This window comes from Bombina bombina, chromosome 6 (assembly GCF_027579735.1).
Source record: "Bombina bombina isolate aBomBom1 chromosome 6, aBomBom1.pri, whole genome shotgun sequence".
Classification (NCBI taxonomy): Eukaryota; Metazoa; Chordata; class Amphibia; order Anura; family Bombinatoridae; genus Bombina; species Bombina bombina.
Genome location: NC_069504.1, coordinates 1,005,347,223 through 1,005,371,961, shown reverse-complemented (window position 1 = coordinate 1,005,371,961; position 24,739 = coordinate 1,005,347,223). Strand labels below are relative to the sequence as shown.

General features: G+C 42.3%; 1 protein-coding gene across 4 annotated transcripts in view; it reads right to left on the bottom strand.

Annotated features, from left to right (window-relative positions):
* Positions 1 to 24,739, bottom strand: part of LARP1 (La ribonucleoprotein 1, translational regulator) — a 341,591-nt gene that overhangs the window by 19,990 nt on the left and 296,862 nt on the right. For all 4 annotated transcript variants that reach the window (XM_053718702.1, XM_053718703.1, XM_053718704.1 and 1 more), the window contains one exon: positions 21,252 to 21,379. In XM_053718702.1, coding sequence (XP_053574677.1) covers positions 21,252 to 21,379 — 128 coding nt within the window. The remainder of the gene's footprint in view (positions 1 to 21,251; positions 21,380 to 24,739) is intronic.

Genomic DNA, 24,739 nt, shown 5'->3' with positions numbered 1-24,739 from the left:
CTGATGATGCTTTTAATCCAAAAAGAGAGAGAGGTAGAAGTTGCTTTTTGACCTCTCCTTTTACCTGAATAAACAACAAACAAGGAAGATGTTTGTCTAAAATCCTTTGTAGCATCTAAATAGAATTTTAGAGCGCGAACAACATCCAAATTGTGCAACAAACGTTCCTTCTTTGAAACTGGTTTTGGACACAGAGAAGGTACGATAATCTCCTGGTTAATGTTTTTGTTAGAAACAACTTTTGGAAGAAAACCAGGTTTAGTACGTAAAACCACCTTATCTGCATGGAACACCAGATAAGGAGGAGAACACTGCAGAGCAGATAATTCTGAGACTCTTCTAGCAGAAGAAATCGCAACTAAAAACAAAACTTTCCAAGATAATAACTTAATATCAACGGAATGTAAGGGTTCAAACGGAACCCCCTGAAGAACTGAAAGAACTAAATTGAGACTCCAAGGAGGAGTCAAAGGTTTGTAAACAGGCTTGATTCTAACCAGAGCCTGAACAAAGGCTTGAACATCTGGCACAGCTGCCAGCTTTTTGTGAAGTAATACCGACAAGGCAGAAATCTGTCCCTTCAGGGAACTTGCAGATAATCCTTTTTCCAATCCTTCTTGAAGGAAGGATAGAATCCTAGGAATCTTAACCTTGTCCCAAGGGAATCCTTTAGATTCACACCAACAGATATATTTTTTCCAAATTTTGTGGTAAATCTTTCTAGTCACAGGCTTTCTGGCCTGAACAAGAGTATCGATAACAGAATCTGAGAATCCTCGCTTCGATAAAATCAAGCGTTCAATCTCCAAGCAGTCAGCTGGAGTGAAACCAGATTCGGATGTTCGAACGGACCCTGAACAAGAAGGTCTCGTCTCAAAGGTAGCTTCCAAGGTGGAGCCGATGACATATTCACCAGATCTGCATACCAAGTCCTGCGTGGCCACGCAGGAGCTATCAAGATCACCGACGCCCTCTCCTGCTTGATCCTGGCTATCAGCCTGGGGATGAGAGGAAATGGCGGGAACACATAAGCTAGTTTGAAGGTCCAAGGTGCTACTAGTGCATCCACTAGAGCCGCCTTGGGATCCCTGGATCTGGCCCCGTAGCAAGGAACTTTGAAGTTCTGACGAGAGGCCATCAGATCCATGTCTGGAATGCCCCACAGGTGAGTGACTTGGGCAAAGATTTCCGGCTGGAGTTCCCACTCCCCCGGATGCAATGTCTGCCGACTCAGAAAATCCGCTTCCCAATTTTCCACTCCTGGGATGTGGATAGCAGACAGGTGGCAGGAGTGAGACTCCGCCCAAAGAATAATTTTGGTTACTTCTTCCATCGCTAGGGAACTCCTTGTTCCCCCCTGATGGTTGATGTACGCAACAGTCGTCATGTTGTCTGATTGAAACCGTATGAACCTGGTCCTCGCAAGCTGGGGCCAGGCCTGGAGAGCATTGAATATCGCTCTCAGTTCCAGAATATTTATCGGTAGAAGAGATTCTTCCCGAGACCAAAGACCCTGAGCTTTCAGGGATCCCCAGACCGCGCCCCAGCCTATCAGACTGGCGTCGGTCGTGACAATGACCCAATCTGGTCTGTGGAACATCATCCCTTGAGACAGATTGTCCAGGGACAGCCACCAACGGAGTGAGTCTCTGGTTCTCTGATTTACTTGTATCTTCAGAGACAAGTCTGTATAGTCCCCATTCCACTGACTGAGCATGCACAGTTGTAATGGTCTTAGATGAATGCGCGCAAAAGGAACTATGTCCATCGCCGCCACCATCAACCCGATCACTTCCATGCACTGAGCTATGGAAGGAAGAGGAACGGAATGAAGTATCCGACAAGAGTCCAGAAGCTTTGTTTTTCTGGCCTCTGTTAGAAAGATCCTCATTTCTAAGGAGTCTATAATTGTTCCCAAGAAGGGAACCCTTGTTGACGGGGATAGAGAACTCTTTTCCACGTTCACTTTCCAGCCGTGAGATCTGAGAAAGGCCAGGACAATGTCCGTGTGAGCCTTTGCTTGAGGAAGGGACGACGCTTGAATCAGAATGTCGTCCAGGTAAGGTACTACTGCAATGCCCCTTGGTCTTAGCACCGCTAGAAGGGACCCTAGTACCTTTGTGAAAATCCTTGGAGCAGTGGCTAATCCGAAAGGAAGCGCCACGAACTGGTAATGTTTGTCCAGGAATGCAAACCTTAGGAACCGATGATGTTCCTTGTGGATAGGAATATGTAGATACGCATCCTTTAAATCCACCGTGGTCATGAATTGACCTTCCTGGATGGAAGGGAGGATAGTTCGAATGGTTTCCATCTTGAACGATGGGACCTTGAGAAATTTGTTTAAGATCTTGAGATCTAGGATTGGTCTGAACGTTCCCTCTTTTTTGGGAACTATGAACAGATTGGAGTAGAACCCCATCCCTTGTTCTCTTAATGGAACAGGATGAATCACTCCCATTTTTAACAGGTCTTCTACACAATGTAAGAACGCCTGTCTTTTTATGTGGTCTGAAGACAACTGCGACCTGTGGAACCTCCCCCTTGGGGGAAGTCCCTTGAATTCCAGAAGATAACCCTGGGAGACTATTTCTAGCGCCCAAGGATCCAGAACATCTCTTGCCCAAGCCTGAGCGAAGAGAGAGAGTCTGCCCCCCACCAGATCCGGTCCCGGATCGGGGGCCAATATTTCATGCTGTCTTGGTAGCAGTGGCAGGTTTTTTGGCCTGCTTTCCCTTGTTCCAGCCTTGCATTGGTCTCCAAGCTGGCTTGGCCTGAGAAGTATTACCCTCTTGCTTAGAGGACGTAGCACCTTGGGCTGGTCCGTTTTTACGAAAGGGACGAAAATTAGGTCTATTTTTTGCCTTGAAAGGCCGATCCTGAGGAAGGGCGTGGCCCTTACCCCCAGTGATATCAGAGATAATCTCCTTCAAGTCAGGACCAAACAACGTTTTCCCCTTGAAAGGAATGTTTAGTAGCTTGTTCTTGGAAGACGCATCAGCCGACCAAGATTTCAACCAAAGCGCTCTGCGCGCCACAATAGCAAACCCAGAGTTCTTAGCCGCTAACTTAGCCAATTGCAAAGAGGCGTCTAGAGTGAAAGAATTAGCCAATTTGAGAGCATTGATTCTGTCCATAATCTCCTCATAAGGAGGAGAGTCACTATCGAGCACCTTAAGCAGTTCATCAAACCAGAAATATGCGGCAGTAGTGACAGGGACAATGCATGAAATGGGTTGTAGAAGGTAACCCTGCTGAACAAACATCTTTTTAAGCAAACCTTCTAATTTTTTATCCATAGGATCTTTGAAAGCACAACTATCCTCTATGGGAATAGTGGTGCGTTTGTTTAAAGTAGAAACCGCTCCCTCGACCTTGGGGACTGACTGCCATAAGTCCTTTCTGGGGTCGACCATAGGAAACAATTTTTTAAATATGGGGGGAGGGACGAAAGGAATACCGGGCCTTTCCCATTCTTTATTAACAATGTCCGCCACCCGCTTGGGTATAGGAAAAGCTTCTGGGAGCCCCGGCACCTCTAGGAACTTGTCCATTTTACATAGTTTCTCTGGGATGACTAAATTTTCACAATCATCCAGAGTGGATAATACCTCCTTAAGCAAAATGCGGAGATGTTCCAATTTAAATTTAAATGTAATCACATCAGATTCAGCCTGCTGAGAAATGTTCCCTAAATCAGTAATTTCTCCCTCAGACAAAACCTCCCTGGCCCCCTCAGATTGGGTTAGGGGCCCTTCAGAGATATTAATATCAGCGTCGTCATGCTCTTCAGTAACTAAAACAGAGCAGCCACGCTTACGCTGACAAGGGTTCATTTTGGCTAAAATGTTTTTGACAGAATTATCCATTACAGCCGTTAATTGTTGCATAGTAAGGAGTATTGGCGCGCTAGATGTACTAGGGGCCTCCTGAGTGGGCAAGACTCGTGTAGACGAAGGAGGGAATGATGCAGTACCATGCTTACTCCCCTCACTTGAGGAATCATCTTGGGCATCATTGTCATTATCACATAAATCACATTTATTTAAATGAATAGGAATTCTGGCTTCCCCACATTCAGAACACAGTCTATCTGGTAGTTCAGACATGTTAAACAGGCATAAACTTGATCAGAAAGTACAAAAAACGTTTTAAAATAAAACCGTTACTGTCACTTTAAATTTTAAACTGAACACACTTTATTACTGCAATTGCGAAAAAACATGAAGGAATTGTTCAAAATTCACCAAATTTTCACCACAGCGTCTTAAAGCCTTGAAAATATTGCACACCAATTTTGGAAGCTTTAACCCTTAAAATAACGGAACCGGAGCCGTTTTAAGCTTTAAACCCCTTTACAGTCCCTGGTATCTGCTTTGCTGAGACCCAACCAAACCCAAAGGGGAATACGATACCAAATGACGCCTTCAGAAGTCTTTTATAAGTATCAGAGCTCCTCTCACATGCGACTGCATGCCATGCCTCTCAAAAACAAGTGCGCAACACCGGCGCGAAAATGAGACTCTGCCTATGCTTTGGGAAAGCCCCTAAAGAATAAGGTGTCTAAAACAGTGCCTGCCGATATTATTATATCAAAATACCCAGATAAAATGATTCCTCAAGGCTAAATATGTGTTAATAATCAATCGATTTAGCCCAGAAAAAGTCTACAGTTTAAATAAGCCCTTGTGAAGCCCTTATTTACAATCGTAATAAACATGGCTTACCGGATCCCATAGGGAAAATGACAGCTTCCAGCATTACATCGTCTTGTTAGAATGTGTCATACCTCAAGCAGCAAGGGACTGCAAACTGTTCCCCCAACTGAAGTTAATTGCTCTCAACAGTCCTGTGTGGAACAGCCATGGATTTTAGTTACGGTTGCTAAAATCATTTTCCTCATACAAACAGAATTCTTCATCTCTTTTCTGTTTCTGAGTAAATAGTACGTACCAGCACTATTTGAAAATAACAAACTCTTGATTGAATAATGAAAAACTACAGTTAAACACTAAAAAACTCTAAGCCATCTCCGTGGAGATGTTGCCTGTACAACGGCAAAGAGAATGACTGGGGTAGGCGGAGCCTAGGAGGGATCATGTGACCAGCTTTGCTGGGCTCTTTGCCATTTCCTGTTGGGGAAGAGAATATCCCACAAGTAAGGATGACGCCGTGGACCGGACACACCTATGTTGGAGAAAGTGTGTTTTTTTCAATTTTTTCCTCATTTTATAATTTTATTTATAGTAAATGATAAGATATGATGAAAATAATGGTATCTTTAGAAAGTCCATTTAATGGCGAGAAAAACGGTATATAATATGTGTGGGTACAGTAAATGAGTAAGAGGAAAATTACAGCTAAACACAAACACCGCAGAAATGTAAAAATAGCCTTGGTCCCAAACGGACAGAAAATGGAAAAGTGCTGTGGTCGTTAAGGGGTTAAAGGGACACTGAACCCAAATTTTTTCTTTTTGCGATTCAGATAGAGCATGCAATTTTAAGCAACTTTCTAATTTACTCCTATTATCAATTTTTCTTTGTTCTCTTGCTATCTTTATTAGAAAAACAAGGCATCTAAGATTTTTTTTTTGTTTAACTCTTACAAGAACACTTTTATTGGTGGATGAAATTATTAAGGACAACCCAGGTTGTTCACCAAAAATGGGCCGGCATCTAAACTTACATTTTCAAATAAAAATACCAAGAGAATGAAGGAAATTTGATAATAGGAGTAAATTAGAAAGTTGCTTAAAATGTCATGCTCTATCTGAATCAAGAAAGAAAAAAATTTGGGTTCAGTGTCCCTTTAACCCCTTAATGACCACAGCACTTTTCCATTTTCTGTCCGTTTGGGACCAAGGCTATTTTTACATTTCTGCTGTGTTTGTGTTTAGCTGTAATCTTCCTCTTACTCATTTACTGTACCCACACATATTATATACCGTTTTTCTCGCCATTAAATGGACTTTCTAAAGATACCATTATTTTCATCATATCTTATCATTTACTGTAAAAAAGTTTATAAAATATGAGGAAAAAAAAAAAAAAAATCGAAAAAAACACACTTTTTCTAACTTTGACCCCCAAAATCTGTTACATATCTACAACCACCAAAAAACACCCATGCTAAATAGTTTCAAAATTTTATCCTGAGTTTAGAAATACCAAATGTTTACATGTTCTTTGCTTTTTTTGTAACTTATAGGGCCATAAATACAAGTAGCACTTTGCTATTTCCAAACCATTTTTTTTTCAAAATTAGTGCTAGTTACATTAGAACACTAATATCTTTCAGGAATCTCTGAATATCCATTGACATGTATATATTTTTTTTTAGTAGACAACCCAAAGTATTGATCTAGGCCCATTTTGGTATATTTCATGACACCATTTTACCGCCAAATGCGATCAAATACAAAAAAATTGTTCACTTTTTCACAATTTTTTTCACAAACTTTTGGTTTCTCACTGAAATTATTTACAAACCGCTTGTGCAATTATGGCATAAATGGTTGTAAATTCTTCTCTGCGATCCCCTTTGTTCAGAAATAGCAGACATATATGGCTTTGGCGTTGCTTTTTGGTAATTAGGCCGCTAAATGCCACTGCGCACCACACGTGTATTATGCCCAGCAGTGAAGGGGTTAATTAGGGAGCATGTAGGGAGCATTTTGGGGTAATTTTAGCTTTAGTGTAGTAGACAACCCCAACTATTGATCTAGGCCCATTTTGGTATATTTCATGTCACCATTTCACCGCCAAATGCAATCAAATTAAAAAAAACGTTAACTTTTTCACAATTTTAGGTTTCTCACTGAAATCATTTACAAACAGCTTATGCAATTATGGCACAAATGGTTGTAAATGCTTCTCTGGGATCCCCTTTGTTCAGAAATAGACATATATGGCTTTGGCATTGCTTTTTGGCAATTAGAAGGCCGCTAAATGCCGCTGCGCACCACACGTGTATTATGCCCAGCAGTGCAGGGGTTAATTAGGGAGCTTGTAGGGTTAATTTTAGCTTTAGTGTAGTGTAGTAGACAACCCAAAGTATTGATCTAGGCCCATTTTGGTATATTTCATGCCACCATTTCACAGCCAAATGCAATCAATTTAAAAAAAAGTTCCCTTTTTCACAAACTTTAGGTTTCTCACTGAAATTATTTACAAACAGCTTGTGCAATTATGTCACAAATGGTTGTAAATGCTTCTCTGGGATCCTCTTTGTTCAGAAATAGCAGACATATATGGCTTTGGCGATGCTTTTTGGTAATTAGAAAACCGCTAAATGCTGCTGCGCATCACGCGTGTATTATGGTTAGCAGTGAAGGGGTTAATTATTTAGCTTGTAGGGAACTTGCAGGGTTAATTTTAGCTTTAGTGTAGAGCTCAGCCTCCCACCTGAAACATCAGACCCCCTGATGCCTCCCAAATAGCTCTCTTCTCTCCCCCACCCCACAATTGTCCCCGCCATCTTAAGTACTGGCAGAATCTCTGCCAGTACTAAAATAAAAAGGTATATTTGGGCTTTTTTGAGGGTTTTTTTTTTAAGCATATTTACATATGCTGCGGTGTAGGATCCCCCCTTAGCCCCCAACCTCACAGATCCCCCACCAAACAGCTCTCTAACCCTCCCCCTTTGCCTTAATGGGCGCCATCTTGGGTACTGGCAGCTGTCTGCCAGTACCCAGTTTAGAAAAAAAAAGTGCTTTTTTTTTTTTTTAAGAAAAAAGCCCTTTTTCTGTAGTGTAGCTCCCCCCCCCCCACCCAAGACCAACCCCCCACCCCTCCAAGATCCCTTTGACTGCTGTTTATTTTTTATGATCTTTGCCCTTTTCCCCCCTATTCCCCCACATAGTTACATTCTCATTTTCTGTAGTATAGCGGTTCCCACCTGCTCCCGCCCCGTGCACGCCCGCCGCCCTCTGTGCGCGCCCCAGTCAGCTCCGCCCCCCTCCACCTTACACGGCCCATCGATGGCCACCCACCCGCCTCCCAAGTCAGCTCCCACCCACCAACGATACCGGCCATCGATGTCCGGTGCAGAGAGGGCCACAGAGTGGCTCTCTTTGCATCAGATGGCCATACAGGGTTATTGCAGGAACCCTTCATATCGAGGCATCACTGCAATAACCGGAAAGCAGCTGGAAGCGAGCAGTTAAGCGTTAACTGCCTTTTTTTTGAGGACGTACCCTGCACATCCTTGGTCGTTAAGGGGTTAAGAGATTATCTATCTTTTTAAACAATAAAAATTTAATGTTTCAAATAGGGCATGTAATTTTAAACTTTCCTATTTACCTTTATCACCAATTTTGCTTTGTTCTCTTGGTATTCTTAGTTGAAAGCTAACCTAGGAAGGCACATATGATAATTTCTAAGCCCTTGAAGGCCGCCTCTTATCACATACTTTTTTTTATTTGCTTTTCACAACAGGAGAGAGCTAGTTCATGTAAACCATATAGATAACATTGATCACGCCCATGGATTGTGGCAGACACTGCACTAATTGGCTAAGATGAAAGTTAATAGATAAAAAATAAAATGTCATGTGATCAGGGGGCTGTCAGTAGAGGCTTAGATACAAGGTAATCAGAGAGTTAAAAAGTATATTAATAGAACAGTGTTGGTTATGCAAAACTAGGGAATGGGTAATTAATCTTTCTTTTAAAACAATAAAAATTGTGTTGTAGACTGTCCCTTTAATGCTCTGTCAAAATGCAGACACCTCAAAGGACTTGCTAATTCAAAAAAACAGAATTTATGCTTACTTGATAAATTACTTTCTCCAACGGTGTGTCCGGTCCACGGTGTCATCCATTACTTGTGGGAAAATGTTCTCCCCCACAGGGAAAGGCAAGGAGAGCACACAGCAAGAGCTGTCCATATAGCTCCCCCTCTGGCTCCGCCCCCCAGTCATTCGACCGACGGTTAGGAGAAAAAGGAGAAACTATAGGGTGCCGTGGTGACTGTAGTGTATAAGGAAAAAAATTTTTCAACCTGATTAAAAAAACCAGGGCGGGCTGTGGACCGGACACACCGTTGGAGAAAGTAATTTATCAGGTAAGCATAAATTCTGTTTTCTCCAACATTGGTGTGTCCGGTCCACGGCGTCATCCATTACTTGTGGGAACCAATACCAAAGCTTTAGGACACGGATGAAGGGAGGGAGCAAATCAGGTTACCTAAACAGAAGGCACCACGGCTTGCAAAACCTTTCTCCCAAAAACAGCCTCCGAAGAAGCAAAAATATCAAATTTGTAGAATTTGGCAAAAGTGTGCAGAGAAGACCAAGTCGCTGCCTTACATATCTGGTCAACAGAAGCCTCGTTCTTATAGGCCCATGTGGAAGCCACAGCCCTAGTAGAGTGAGCTGTGATACGGTCAGGAGGCTGCCGTCCGGCAGTCTCATAAGCCAAGCGGATAATGCTTTTCAGCCAGAAAGAGAGAGAGGTAGTAGTAGCTTTTTGACCTCTCCTCTTACCAGAGTAAACGACAAACAAGGATGAGGTTTGTCTAAAATCTTTTGTTGCTTCTAAATAGAACTTTAAAGCACGAACAACATCTAAATTGTGTAATAAACGTTCCTTCTTTGAAACTGGATTCGGACACAAAGAAGGAACAACTATTTCCTGGTTGATGTTCTCGTTGGAAACAACTTTTGGAAGAAAACCAGGCTTAGTACGCAAAACAACCTTATCTGAATGGAACACCAGATAGGGTGGATCACACTGCAAAGCAGATAATTCAGAAACTCTTCTAGCAGAAGAAATAGCAACCAAAAACAGAACTTTCCAAGATAATAACTTAATATCTATGGAATGTAAAGGTTCAAACGGAACCCCTTGAAGAACTGAAAGAACTAAATTTAGACTCCAAGGAGGAGTCATGAGTCTGTAAACAGGCTTGATTCTAACCAAAGCCTGAACAAAAGCTTGTACATCTGGCAAAGCTGCCAGTCGCTTGTGCAACAAGACGGATAATGCAGAAATCTGTCCTTTTAGAGAACTAGCTGACAATCCTTTATCCAAACCTTCTTGGAGAAAGGAGAGAATCTTTGGAATTTTAATCTTACCAACAGATATATTTTTTCCATATTTTATGGTAAATACTTCTAGTCACAGGTTTTCTGGCTTGGACCAGAGTATCAATCACAGAATTTGAAAACCCACGCTTGGATAAAATCAAGCGTTCAATTTCCAAGCAGTCAGCTGCAGAGAAACTAGATTGGGATGTTCGAATGGACCTTGTACTAGAAGGTCCTGTCTCAAAGGTAGCTTCCATGGTGGAGCCGATGACATTCACCAGGTCTGCATACCAAGTCCTGCGTGGCCACGCAGGAGCTATCAGAATCACTGAGGCCTTCTCCTGTTTGATCCTGGCTATGAGCCTGGGGAGGAGAGGAAACGGTGGAAACACATATGCTAGGTTGAACGACCAAGGCGCCACTAATGCATCCACTAGAGTCGCCTTGGGATCCCTGGATCTGGACCCGTAGCAAGGAATCTTGAAGTTCTGACGGGACGCCATTAGATCCATGTCTGGAATGCCCCATAATTGGGTTAACTGAGCAAAGACCTCCGGATGGAGTTCCCACTCCCACGGATGGAAAGTCTGACGACTCAAATAGTCCGCCTCCCAGTTGTCTACTCCTGGGATGTGAATAGCAGATAGATGGCAGGAGTGATTCTCTGCCCATTGGATTATCTTGGTTACTTCCTTCATCGCTAGGGAACTCTTTGTTCCCCCCTGATGATTGATGTACGCAACAGTCGTTATGCTGTCCGACTGAAATCTTATGAACCTGGCTTCCGCTAGCTGAGGCCAAGCCAGGAGCGCATTGAATATAGCTCTTAGTTCCAAAATGTTTATCGGGAGAAGCGACTCTTCCCGCGACCATAGGCCCTGAGCTTTCAGAGAGTCCCAGACCGCGCCCCACCCGGTCTGCGGAAACTCATTCCCTGAGACAGGTGATCCTGGGTCAACCACCAGAGAAGTGAGTCCCTGGTTACCTGGTCTACTTGAATTTGGGGAGACAAGTCTGTATAGTCCCTATTCCACTGATTGAGCATGCACAGCTGTAATGGTCTTAGATGAATTCGAGCAAAAGGAACCACACATCCATTGCTGCGACCATTAGTCCTATTACTTCCATGCATTGAGCTATGGAGGGTTGAGGAATAGAGTGAAGAACTCGACAAGCTTTTAGAAGCTTTGTCTTTCTGACGTCTGTGAGAAAGATCTTCATTTCCACAGAATCTATTATTGTTCCCAGAAAAGGAACCCTTGTGGACGGTGACAGTGAACTTTTTTCTATGTTCACTTTCCACCCGTGAGATCTGAGAAAAGCCAACACAATGTCTGTATGAGCCCTCGCTTTGGAAAGAGACGACGCTTGGATTAGGATGTCTAGATAAGGTGCTACAGCGATGCCCCTCGGTCTTAGGACCGCTAGAAGGGACCCTAGCACCTTTGTGAAAATTCTGGGAGCGGTGGCTAAACCGAATGGAAGAGCCACAAACTGGTAATGTTTGTCCAGAAAGGCGAACCTCAGGAACTGATGATGAGATTTGTGGATTGGGATATGCAGATACGCATCCTTCAGATCCACGGTAGTCAAAAATTGACCCTGCTGGATTGTTGGTAAGATTGTCCGAATGGTTTCCATCTTGAAGGATGGAACTCTGAGGAACTTGTTTAATATCTTTAAATCCAGAATTGGCCTGAAAGTTCCCTCTTTTTTGGGAACCACAAACAGGTTTGAGTAAAACCCTAGACCTTGTTCCCCGGAGGGGACTGGGTTTATCACTCCCATCTTTGATAGGACTCTTACACAATGTAAGAATGCCTGTTTCTTTATCTGGTCTGAAGATAAGCGAGACAGGTGGAACCTTCCCTTTGGAGGAAGTCCCTTGAATTCTAACAGGTATCCCTTGGAAAATATCTCTAGTGCCCAGGGATCCAGAACATCTCTTTCCCAAGCCTGAGCGAAGAGAGATAGTCTGCCCCCTACCAGATCCGGTCCCGGATCGGGGGCTACCCCTTCATGCTGTCTTGGTAGCAGCAGCAGGTTTCTTGGTTTGTTTACCCTTGTTCCAGCCTTGCATGGGCTTCCAAGCGGGTTTGGGCTGGGCCGCGTTACCTTCTTGTCTAGCGGCAGTGGAGTTATTAGCCGGTCCGTTCCTGAAGTTGCGAAAGGAACGAAAATTAGACTTGTTCTTAGCCTTAAAAGGCCTATCCTGTGGGAGGGCATGGCCCTTACCCCCAGTGATGTCTGAAATAATTTCCTTCAATTCCGGCCCAAAAAGGGTCTTACCCTTGAAAGGAATATTCAGTAACTTAGTCTTGGACGACACGTCTGCCGACCAGGATTTTAGCCAAAGCGCCCTCCGCGCTACTATAGCAAAACCTGAGTTTTTCGCCGCCAATTTCGTTATTTGAAAGGCGGCATCCAATATAAAGGAATTAGCTAACTTTAATGCGTGAATTCTGTCCATGACTTCTTCATAGGAAGTCTCTTTCTGGAGCGACCTTTCTAGTTCTTCGAACCAAAAGGACGCCGCTGAAGTGACAGTAATAACACACGTAGCTGGTTGAAGGATGAACCCTTGCTGAACAAAAATCTTTTTAAGCAATCCTTCCAATTTTTTATCCATAGGATCTTTGAAAGCGCAGCTGTCCTCTATAGGAATAGTTGTGCGCTTCGCTAGTGTTAAAACAGCTCCCTCAACCTTCGGGACCGTTTGCCATGCGTCCCTTCTAGGGTCTACTATGGGAAACATATTCTTAAATATAGGAGGTGGGGCAAAGGGTACACCTGGCTTCTCCCACTCCTTTTCCACTATGTTCGCTACCCTCTTAGGTATTGGAAAAGCGTCGTCGTGCACTGGGACCTCTAAAAATTTGTCCAATTTGCACAACTTCTCTGGTACTACCATGGAATCACAGTCATCCAGAGTAGCTAATACCTCCTTAAGCAAAGCGCGGAGATGTTCTAGCTTAAACTTAAATGCCACTAGATCAGGTTCTGCCTGTTGAGAAATTTTTCCTGAGTCTGAAATTTCACCCTCAGACAGCCCTTCCCTCACAGCCAATTCCGATTGATGTGAGGGTAAAATAGATAAGGCATCGTCAGCGTCTGATTGTTCATCCTTTTTATCTGTATTTAAAACTGAACAATCACGCTTTCTCTGAAAAACTGGCAGTTTGGATAAAAGATTTGCTATAGAATTATCCACTACTGCTGATAATTGTTGCATAGAAATAAGCACTGGCGCGCTAGGTGTCGCCTGCGCGGGCAAAGCTGGTGTAGACACAGAAGGAGAGGATGTAGAGCTATCCCCACTACCTTCATTAGATAAATCATCTTGGGCAACATTATGAAAAATAACAGAGCTGTCCTGATTTTGTTTGGACGCTATGGCGCAATTATCACAAACACTCGAAGGGGGAACCACATTTGTCTCTATACACACAGAACATAGGTTATCTGATGGAACAGACATGTTAAACAGATTTAGGCAGGCAAACAATGCAATAAAAACGATTTTAAACAAAAACGTTACTGTCTCTTTAAATAATAAAATGACATTTATTTCTGAATGTTCAAAAAACTATGAAGGATATATCCGATTTTTCTGAAATTTGGACCCCAGTGTCTTAATGCTTAGAAAGTATTGCACAGCAAATATGGAGACTCTAGCTCTTAAAACAAGCAAACCGAGGCTAATTGTTGGATTTAACCGTTTTTACACACCACAGTCCCAGCTACAGCCTTGCTGCAGCTTTTTACCTTCCTTAGGGGTCACCATTCACAGAAAAAAGCCTTTTGGAGTCACTTTCTGAACCACAGGACCCTCTCACATGAATCTGCATGCACTGCCTTGAAATTCAACTGCACAGCTGAAGTGCCAAAATGAGGCTTCCTCCCTCAGCACACTAGAGTGAAGGGGCCTTCCTGACTAGATTTAGGTGTCTAAAACAAGCCAGATCAATAAAAAACGTTCCCAAGTGTATGTGAGCTTATAAAATATTTCAAATGGTATAATATTGTAATAAAAACCAATCGATTTAGCCCCTATCAGTGTCTACCAGCATAAAAAACAAAAAGGGGAAGCCTGTTATCTTTTTTGCTGAGGTGAAAGAAAAATGGCTTACCGTTTCCCCTGAGGGGAAAAATGACTGTCATCTAGCATTAGCCTCCGTTGTTAGAAGGAGACTAGTCATACCTGAAGCAGATGAGTCTGCAAACTGTTACCCCCAACTGAAGTTCTCTAGTTTCAACAGTCCTGCGTGGTAACAGTAATGGATTTTAGTTACTTGTGCTAAAATCATAGCCCTCTTAAACAGAAATCTTCATCACTTTTCTGTTATAGAGTAAATAGTACAAGCCAGCACTATTTTAAAATAACAAACTCTTGATAGAAGAATAAAAAACTACAACTAACACCACAAACTCCTCGCCATCCCCGTGGTAGATGCTACTTGTTCAGAGCGGCAAGGAGAATGACTGGGGGGCGGAGCCAGAGGGGGAGCTATATGGACAGCTCTTGCTGTGTGCTCTCCTTGCCTTTCCCTGTGGGGGAGAACATTTTCCCACAAGTAATGGATGATGCCGTGGACCGGACACACCAATGTTGGAGAAAGTATTATCCCCAAAGCTAATGTACCGTAATTAGTGATAAGGGAAAGCTTGATTTGTGGAGAAAAGGCTGATGTAAAGAAAAGAATATAGGTGTAAGTTTGTTTTTTATACAAAGTTTACAATATTAGAAAATAAAAATCAAATCTATATCCTATGAAAATATTTTTTCTCTTCCATTGTCATAGGAAAAAAGAAATCCAAAAAGGTGAATTTAATCTAAACTGATACTAATGAAAAGAAATTTTTTTTTGTTATGAAAACAACCTCCTGGCGTGCAAGCAAAGTATGCCGGTATTGGTCAAAATAAGCTCATCGGATTTTATACTTGTGAAATTGAAAGGGACAGTTTACTTGAAAAATTGTATTGTTCAAAAAGATAGATAATCCCTTTATTACCTATTCCCCAGCTTTGGGATTACTGTGTATCTAAAGCCTCTGCAGACTGCCCCCTTATTTCAGTTCTTTTGACAAACTTGCATTTTAGCCAAACAGTGCTGACTCAAATAACTCCACGGAGTGAGCACAATGTTGCCTATATGGCACACGTGAACTAGCACTGTCTAGCTGTTAAAAACTGTCAAAATGCACTGAGATGAGGCGGCCTTCAAGGGCTTAGAAATTAGCATATGAGCCTACCTAGATTTAACTTACAATAAAGAATACCAAAAGAACAAAGCAAATTTAATGAAAGTAATTTGCATGCCCTATCTGAATCATGAAAATTTAATTTTGACTAGACTATCCCTTTAATAATCAAATATAATAAACATGTTGGTCAAGCACAAAACCACTTGGTAATTAATCAGACACACTTATTATTATTATCGGTTATTTGTAGAGCGCCAACAGATTCCGCAGCGCTAACACACAAAATGTTTTGAAATCTGATTTGAATCCTGGAACTGCAAACAACCCTAAGTACAATTAAATTGGTTATTAATAGCTATTGTGATCAGCTGACAATTTCTAGGTATAATATGAAGTCTATGCACAAAGTTATTTGAATCCAATTGAGTAGACAAGTGCTACATAACTGCCAAATTATTATTAAATGGACATTTCAGCTGAAATTGGAATCCACATGGATGCATTTCGGTTTTGAATAGCAGCATTTATGTAACATATTTGTATTAGCAAAAATGCTCCTAATAAAAGCTATAGCTGTTTAAAATGTGCATTTAAGCATGGACCGTGCACCAGCATTTTAAACACAGCACTTTCTCAGAAACCCTAAGGTGCTCGTACCATCTGGTAATAACTCAATTTGTTAATTGATGACATGATACAAACCCCACTGGTGCTCTAAAGAGCTGCAGTATTTAAAATGCTGGTGCACTAAGAAAATCTAGCTTTGCTTCACATGCACGTGCAGAGAAAAATGCTAACACAAACAGTGATAATTTTACTAGAAGCATTTTTTGCCAATAAATGTATATTGCAAATTAGTTTCTATTCAAAAAAGTAATGCATTTATGTGCACTTAAATTTTGATTGGAATGTCCCTTTTATTTATATTTACAGTATACACAAAATGTTAATCTGATGTGTATAAGAGGATATATGTGCATTACAATAGGTTATAAGCACATAAAAAAAACATTTATGCTTACCAGATAAATTCCTTTCCTTCCGGATAGGGAGAGTCCACAGCTTCATAGCTTACTTTTGGGAAATACAACACCTGGCTACCAGGAGGAGGCAAAGACACCCCAGCCAAAGGCTTAAATATCCCTCCCACTTCCTCATAACCCCAGTCAGTCTGTCGAGGGAACAAGTAAAAGTCCTAGAAACATTAGGGTAAAAATAGTGCCAGAAGAATAAAATAGAGGACCGCCCATAGACAAGACAAAAAGGGCAGGGGCCGTGGAGTCTCCCTTTCCGGAAGGAAAGGAATTTATCTTGTAAGCATGAATTGTGTTTTCCTTCCTAAGATAGGGAAAGTCCATGGCTTCATTCCTTGCTGTTGGAAAAACTATACCCAAGCTCCAGAGGACACTAAATGAATAACGGGAGGGAACGAAGAGGAAGAGGTGGATCCTAGTCTGAGGGCACCACAGCCTGCAAAACTTTTCTCCCGAAAGCTGCTTCAGCCGAAGCAAAAACATCAAACTTGTAAAATTTTGAAAAAGTATGCAAGGAGGACCAGGTAGCCGCCTTCCAAATCTGATCCATAGAGGCCTCATTCTTAAAGGCCCAAGAGGAAGCCATTGCTCTAGTGGAATGAGCCGTTATCCTCTCAGAAGGACGATGTCCCGTAAGCTAAGCGGATGACACTTCTTAACCAAAAAATAGGGAAGTTGAAGTAGCCTTCTGCCCCTTACGCTTCCTCAAATAGACAACAAATAGGAAGATCGTCTAAACTCCATAGTAGCCTGAAGATAGACCTTCAAGGCGCGAACCACATCCAAATTGTGAAGTGTTCCATCGATGAAGAAGGATAAGGACACAAAGAAGGAATCACAATCTCCTGAATTATGTTGCGATCTGACAACCATACGAAGAAAACCTAATATAGTACGTAAAACTGCCTTATCTGCATGAAAAATGAGATAAGGGGGTTAAAATTGCAAAGCAGAGGTCTCAGAAACTCTGCGCACAGAGGCAATAGCCAATAAAAAGAGAACCTTCCAAGATAACAATTTAATGTCAAAGGAATGCAGAGGCTTAAACAGAACCTGCTTGCAAAAACTGAACAAGATTTAGGCTCTAAGGAGGAGCCCCAGATCTAAAGACAGGTCTGATCCTAATCAGAGCCTTAACAAAGGACTGCACACGTCTGGAAGCTCAGCCAGTCTCTTGTGCAATAAAACTGAAAGGGCCGAAACCTGTCCCCCTAAGTGAACTAGCAGAAAGGCCCTTCTCCAGCCCATCCTGGAGAAAAGATAAGATCCTGGCAACCTTAACTCTGTGCCAGGAAAAACCATGCTCTTCACACCAAAATAAGTATGTCCTCCACACATTGTAGTAGATACGCCGAATAACTGGTGTTATAGCTTGAATAAGAGTATCAATGACACTCTCAGAGAAACCTCTCTTGGCTAAGACAAAGCGTTCAATCTCCACACAGTCAGCCTCAGAGAATCTAGATTTTGATGAACAAATGGACCTTGTATCAGCAGGTCTCCGCGACAAGGTAACTTCCATCGAGGAGATGAGGACATCCCTACTAGATCCGCGAACCACGTCCTTCGCATCCACGATGGGGCAATCAGGATTACTGATACCCGCTCCTGCTTGATGCGGTTCACCACTCGAGGAAGAAGCGGTAATGGAGGGAGGAAATAGATAAAAGTTTGATCCTCCAGGGCACTGCTAGTGCATCTAACAGATCTGCTTGGGGATCCCTCGACCCGTACCTGGGTAGCTTGGTATTGAGACGGGACGCAATGAGATCTATCTCCGGCGTCCCTCATTTGCTCCATATCTCTGCAGAATATCGCTCAAGTATGGGTCTACTGCAATACCCTGAGTTCTTGTAGCCCCAGAACCTTCGTAAAGATTCTTGGAGCAGTAGCTAGACCAAACGGAAGTGCAATGAACTTGAAGTGATGGTCCAGGAAGGCAAACCAAAGGAACTGAAAGTGTTCCCTGTGGATTGGAACATGAAGGTAAGCGTCCTTCAGATTTATAGTGGTCATAAACTGGCCTTTCTGAATTAAAGGAAGGATGGACCTTTATCGTCTCCATCTTGAAGGAAGGGACACTGAGAAATTTGTTTAAGCACTTTAGGTCCAGAATTGGGCGGAAAGTTCCCTCCTCCTTTGGGACCACTAAAAGGTTTGAAGAAAACCCCAAACCACTTTCTACGATAGGCACCGGGACAAAAACTCCTGAGGAGGATAGATCCCGAACGCACCCTAGAAAGGCATCCCTCTTTTCTGGTCTGGTAGACAGATTTGAGAGAAGGAATCTGCCCCTTGGCGGATGAGATTTGAAGCCTATCTTGTATCCCTGAGATACCACACCTCCAGGACCCACAGATCCTGTACGTCCATGAACCAAGCATCTGAATAAAGAGACAGTCTGCCCCCTACATGATCTGACCCTGGATCGGGGGCCGCCCCTTCATGCCGATTTGTTTTCGGAGGGCTTCTTATTCTGCTTGGATTTATTCCAGGACTGAGTCGGCTTCCAAGTACTATTGGGTTGCTCGGGCTTGGAGGAGGATTGTTGTTGTTGGGATTTGTCAGAACGAAAGGAACGAAAATTAGAAGATTGTCATTCCTTAGACTTGTTCTTATCTTGCATTAGGAAGGCACCCTTGCCTCCGGTAACTGTAGAAATCATAGAGTCCAGGCTTGGACCAAATAAAATCTTTCCCTAGAAAGGAAGAGAAAGGAGCCTGGACTTAGAAGTCATATCCGCAGACCAAGACTTCAACCAGAGCGCCCGGCGGGCTAGAACCGCAAAGCCAGAGGCCTTCGCATTTAGGCAAATCATTTGCATATTCAAATCATAGATAAAATAATTAGCAATATTCAGAGCTTTAATTCTGTTTTGAATATCCTAGAGGGGAGACACCACCTCAATGAGTTCCGAGAAAGAGTCGCACCAGTAGGAAGCCGCTTCGGCAACCGTGGCAACTGCAGCCGCCGGTTGAAACAAAACCCCATATGTTGAAACATCTTTCTCAGAAAGGTTTACATTTTCTTATCCATCGGCTCTCTGAACGGAGAACTATCCTAAAGAGGTATAGTAGTACATTTAGCAAGCATAGAGATAGTACCATCCACCTTAGGAATGGAGCCCCACAAATCCAGTTGAGAGTCTGGGAACAACGTTTTAAAAGTAGACTAGGGGGAAAAGAAAGAACTAATTTTTTTCACATTCATTCTTAATAATGTTCGTCATCTTAACCGGCACAGGAAACGTCAAAGGAACTTTCCTGTCTTCGTAAACTGTCTAATTTAGGTATCATAGGTTCTTCAGGCAGCGCAGCCTCTAGAACCTCTAATGTAGACAGAACTTCCTTTAATAAAAAACGCAAGTGCTCAATTTTAAATCTAAAGGTCGGTTCTTCCGCAGCAGGAGGCTTAGACGCTAAGGACTCCGACCCAGAAAGTTCATCCTCTGAAGCTAGAGAGGTTAACTCATCATCAGATAACTGGGACATAATGGCTAAATCCGATAAATATTTAGATGACTCTGGGTCAGGAGAGCTATGTTTAATAACCTCTTTCGTTTGTTAGAGCGAGGTAATGCACTAAGGGCAGCAAACACTGCCGTTTGTAACTGCGCGGCAAAGTCTACAGGAAGAAGGCCATCCGGATGGAGGATTAGATGTTCTACGGGGAACTGCATGTGGAGTGGATAATGTTGCAAGGGTAGTAATCTCACAGGACGTAGAGTCCTGAGAGGTAGACGGCTCAGAGGGACTAAGAGCCTTAGTAAGCTTGTCTCCCTTCTTAGACTTCATAACGGTGTTAAGGCATGTGGAACATAATTGAGTGAGCGGGAAAACCACGGCCTCCTCACAATATAAACAGGTATGATTTAGTACAGAAGGAGTACCGTCTAACATGTCAGAGTCCTCCATAGCTCAAGTTATACCCACAGAAGGACACAAATAAAAACGTTTTTTAATTATAGAAAACTGCACCTTTATACTCTCAATGGCTGGGGCACTCACCACCTCCTAGACCCAGACAGTTAACAGAGGAAACGCTCTCCTCAGGTTCAAGTCTCAGCCAGATTGGAGGAAATGAACATCGACCAGACCCGGTCACATGAAGTGCAAGACAGTACTTCCTCTGTTATTACAAGTACAGCAAGTAATAGGAGCTGTGCAACACTCAAAAATGAAAGGGAAACTTAAAAATTGAAACCGGTTTGTTCAAGCCAAAAACAGTCTATTAGCCCAGGAAAAAAAATAAAAAAAATCACACAAAGCAGCATGTAAATAATTAATACACAGATTAATTAACCCCAGCTGTTCAATAAACCCCCTTCAGAGGATATTAACCCTGGATCCTATCAAGGTATAAAGGAGCCACACTGTGACCCTGTTATAGCATTTTATGTGTAAAAATTGAAACAATCTTACCTCCAGGATCCATGCTGTGTAACAGAACACAGCCTCTCAAATGTGACAGTCTTATAGCAGTGCTCCAGACATGGACTTGAGTGAGAGAAAACAGGCAGTGAAACTCGTCAACACTGATTGCTTAGGAGCTGTTAGCAGTAGTCTGAATTCCCTGCATCTCCAGACTAACTTTCATAAATACTCTCACTGAGAGGTTGACATGACTACTTAAAACTCCAGTCCTATCTCGAAGGGCAGATACTCTTTTTCAGGACTCTCCAAATTTTCAGCCACCTCCTAACATGACGAAAGGCAAAGAATGACTGGGTAATGAGGAAGTGTGAGGGATATGTAAGCCTTTGGCTGGGGTGTGTCTGCCTTCTCCTGCTGGCCAGGTGTTGTATTTCCCAACAGTAAGGAATGAAACCGTGGACTCTCCCTATCTTAGGAAGGAAATGTTTTTAACCAAAATTATGAACAAAGGAAAAGAAGCTCTAATGTTCTATTCTGCAACTGCAACATCCAGAAAGTATAAACAGGTACATATTTATAGGAAAACATTTTGGGCACATTATATACTTACATCCACCCTGAAATCTTCTAGTCTGCGGAATTTGCTCAGGTATTCCTGTAATTTAGGGTCAATGTCTAGATGTTTGGCTTTGGAATATTTTAGAAAGGCCCAAAACTTTTCCAACCCATATAGCTGACCTGTAAAACAAGATACAAAGAAATGCATCTAAGACAAAAGATTGATCAGGAACAAAGCAACATGAATATTCTCATGCATAGTAAATTTAGAATAATTATTGAAACTATGTACAAAAAAAAATAAAAAAAATATCCAAGTATAATAAAAACCCTTGAATGAATGTTATTGTCAAACTAGTTAACAGCCCAACAATGTTGACACTGAACCCAAATTTTTTCTTTCATGATTCAGATAGAGCATGCAATTTTAAGCAACTTTCTAATTTACTCCTATTATCAAATTTTCTTCATTATCTTGGTATCTTTATTTGAAATGCAAGAATGTAAGTTTAGATGCCAGACTATTTTTGGTGAACAACCTGGGTTGTTCTTGCTGATTGGCGGATACATTCACCCACCAATAAACCAGTGCTGTCCAGTGTTCTGAACAAATTTTTTTTAGCTTAGATGCCTTCTTTTTCAAATGAAGATAGCAAGAGAACAAAGAAAATCATAATAGGAGTAAATTAGAAAGTTGCTTAAAATTGCATGCTCTATCTGAATCAAAAAAGAAAAACAAAATTTATGCTTACCTGATAAATTTATTTCTCGACACGGTGAGTCCACGGATCATCATCAATTACTGTTGGGAATATCACTCCTGGCCAGCAGGAGGCGGCAAAGAGCACCACAGCAGAGCTGATAAGTATAACTTCCCTTCCCACAAACCCCAGTCATTCGACTGAAGGAAAAGGAAAGAAATGTAATAAGGTGCAGAGGTGCCCGAGTTTTATATATATATATATATATATATATATATATATATATATATATATATATATATATATATATATATATATATATATATATATATATATATATATATATATATATATATATATATATAAAAAACTGTCTGAAAAACAAGGAGGGCCGTGGACTCACCGTGTCAAGAAATAAATAAATTTATCAGGCAAGCATAAATTTTGTTTTCTTTCTAGTGAGTCCATGGATCCTCATTAATTACTGTTGGGAATCAATACCCAAGCTAGAGGGGACAGATGATACGGGAGGGACAAGACAGGTAACCTAAACAGAAGGCACCACTGCTTGAAGACCCTTTCTCCCAAAAGAAACCTCAGCCGAGGCAAAAGAACCAAAATTTATAGACTTTAGAAAAAAATGAGCAAGGAAGGCCAAGTCATCTCCTTACAAATCTGTTCTACACAGACCTATTTCTTGAAGGCCCAAGACGAAAACACCGCCCTAGTGGAGTTAGCAGTAATTTGATCAGGAGGGTGCTCTCCAGCAGGCTCACGAGTCCCACAACTAACACTTCTCGACTAGAGAGAAAGAAGTGGCGGAAACTTCCTGGCCCTTATGATATCCAGAAAACCACAAACAATCCAGGACTGACAAAAGACCTTTGTAGCCTGTAAATAAATCTAAGAGTCTGCACAACATCTAAGTTGCGCAACAGATGTTCTTTATGAAAAGGATTAGAATAGGAAGGAGGAACAACAACCAGTTCTTGATTAAAATTTCTGTCCGACACAACCTTAGGAAGAAAACCAAACTTGGAAGGAAGAACTGCCTTATCTGCCAGAAATACGAGATAAGGAGAACCAAACTGCAAGCTGAGAGTACTGAAACACTCTGTGCAGAATAAACTTAAACTTTCCAAGATAACAACTAAATATCTATGGAAAGCCTAGACTCAAACAGAGCCTTAAGTAAAGCTTTAAGAACAAAGTTAAGATTCCAAAGGAACAACTAACTCAAACACAGTCCTGATTCGAACCAGGACCTGATAAAAGGATTGGACATCCGGCAAAATAGAAAAAGACAAAACCAACCAACAGATAACCCCTACTCAAGACCCACCTGGAGAAAAGATAAGAGCCATGGGATCCTGCCATCTCTTATAGAATATTTTCTAGTGATAGGCTTATCTCATTAACCAATTCCAAAAACCCATGTTTAGCAAAAACCAAGCAAACAGCCTCAGAGAAACGATATTTGGATGAAGGAAAAGCCCCTGAAATAGAAGACCCTCTCTCAGTGGAGGTTTTCAGATCCACCTACCATATCTTGCCACGCAGGAGCTAGGAGAAAAGCAATGCTATTTCCTACTTGATCTGAACAATGACTTGCGGAATAAGAGCAAACAGAGAGGGAGGAAACACTAACCTGAAGTTCCGAGGAACTGCCAGAGCATCTAATAGAGAGGCTAGAGGATCTTTTGACCTCAAACCGAACTTGGAAACTTGATGCTCTGACGAGACCCCATCAGAACCCATTCTGGTACCCCCATTTGGTAGATAGAGAACACTTCTGAATGGAGTTCCCACTCCCCGGAATGGGAAGTCTGTCTGCTCAGAATCCGCTTCCCAGTTATCCACTCAAGAAATGTGGATGGCCGAAAGACAGCAACTGTGAGCACCCGCCCACAGAAAAAAAACCTGAACACATCCTTCATGACTAACTAACTCAGAGTTCCTCCCTGGAGGTTGATAAAGCCACAGGAGTTATGTTGTCTGACTGGAACCCGAAAACTGGGCATAAGTCAACTGAGGCCAAACACAGAGCATTGTAAATCACTCCCAACTCCAGATGTGAAGGGGAGAACAGACATCTCCCAGGACCCTAGTCCCTGCACCTTCAACGACACCCAGGCTCCTCTCCAGCCCAGCCGACTGGTGACCGCAGAAAAATCTCCGGAGCTTGTGACTTGAGACCGATACCAGATAGAACCATCACAGGAAGAGACCCTTGTCGTACTGAACTAGATTCTCTGAGACAATCCGGAAAATCCCCATTCCACCGTCAGAGCATGCACAACTGCAGAGCTCTCAAACGGTATCGCGCAAGGGAATGATGTTCATAGAAGACAACATCAGACCAATCACCTCCATACACAGAGCCACTGATACTCGACCAGGAGACTGAAGAGAGAGGCAAGAGGAAAAGTCTTGGCTCTTCTGACCTCCGTCAGAGTATCATTGATAAGGAAAAATGATGGTCCCTAAGCACCCGACCCTTGTAGCTGGAACTTCTTTTCCAGCTCCACTGACATTCGTGGAACTAAGAAGACAACAAAAACCTCCGAATGAGATCTTGCTTGTAGAAAGATACCAATAGGACATCCAGGAAGGACGCCCCTGTGATCCCGGAATCAAATTGCAGCCCAGAATGAGAAACCACTGGAATCTGTGGCAAAACCATTGTTGAACCACAACTGAAAAAGCTTGGCCGGAAGGCAAAACTCATAAATGATTAGATAATTGAGTAGGAACCTAAGAATACGCATCCTTAAAGTCTAAGGCCAATATAAACCCTCTTACACCAAGGAAGAAAGGAGCGAACAGTCTCCATCTGTAC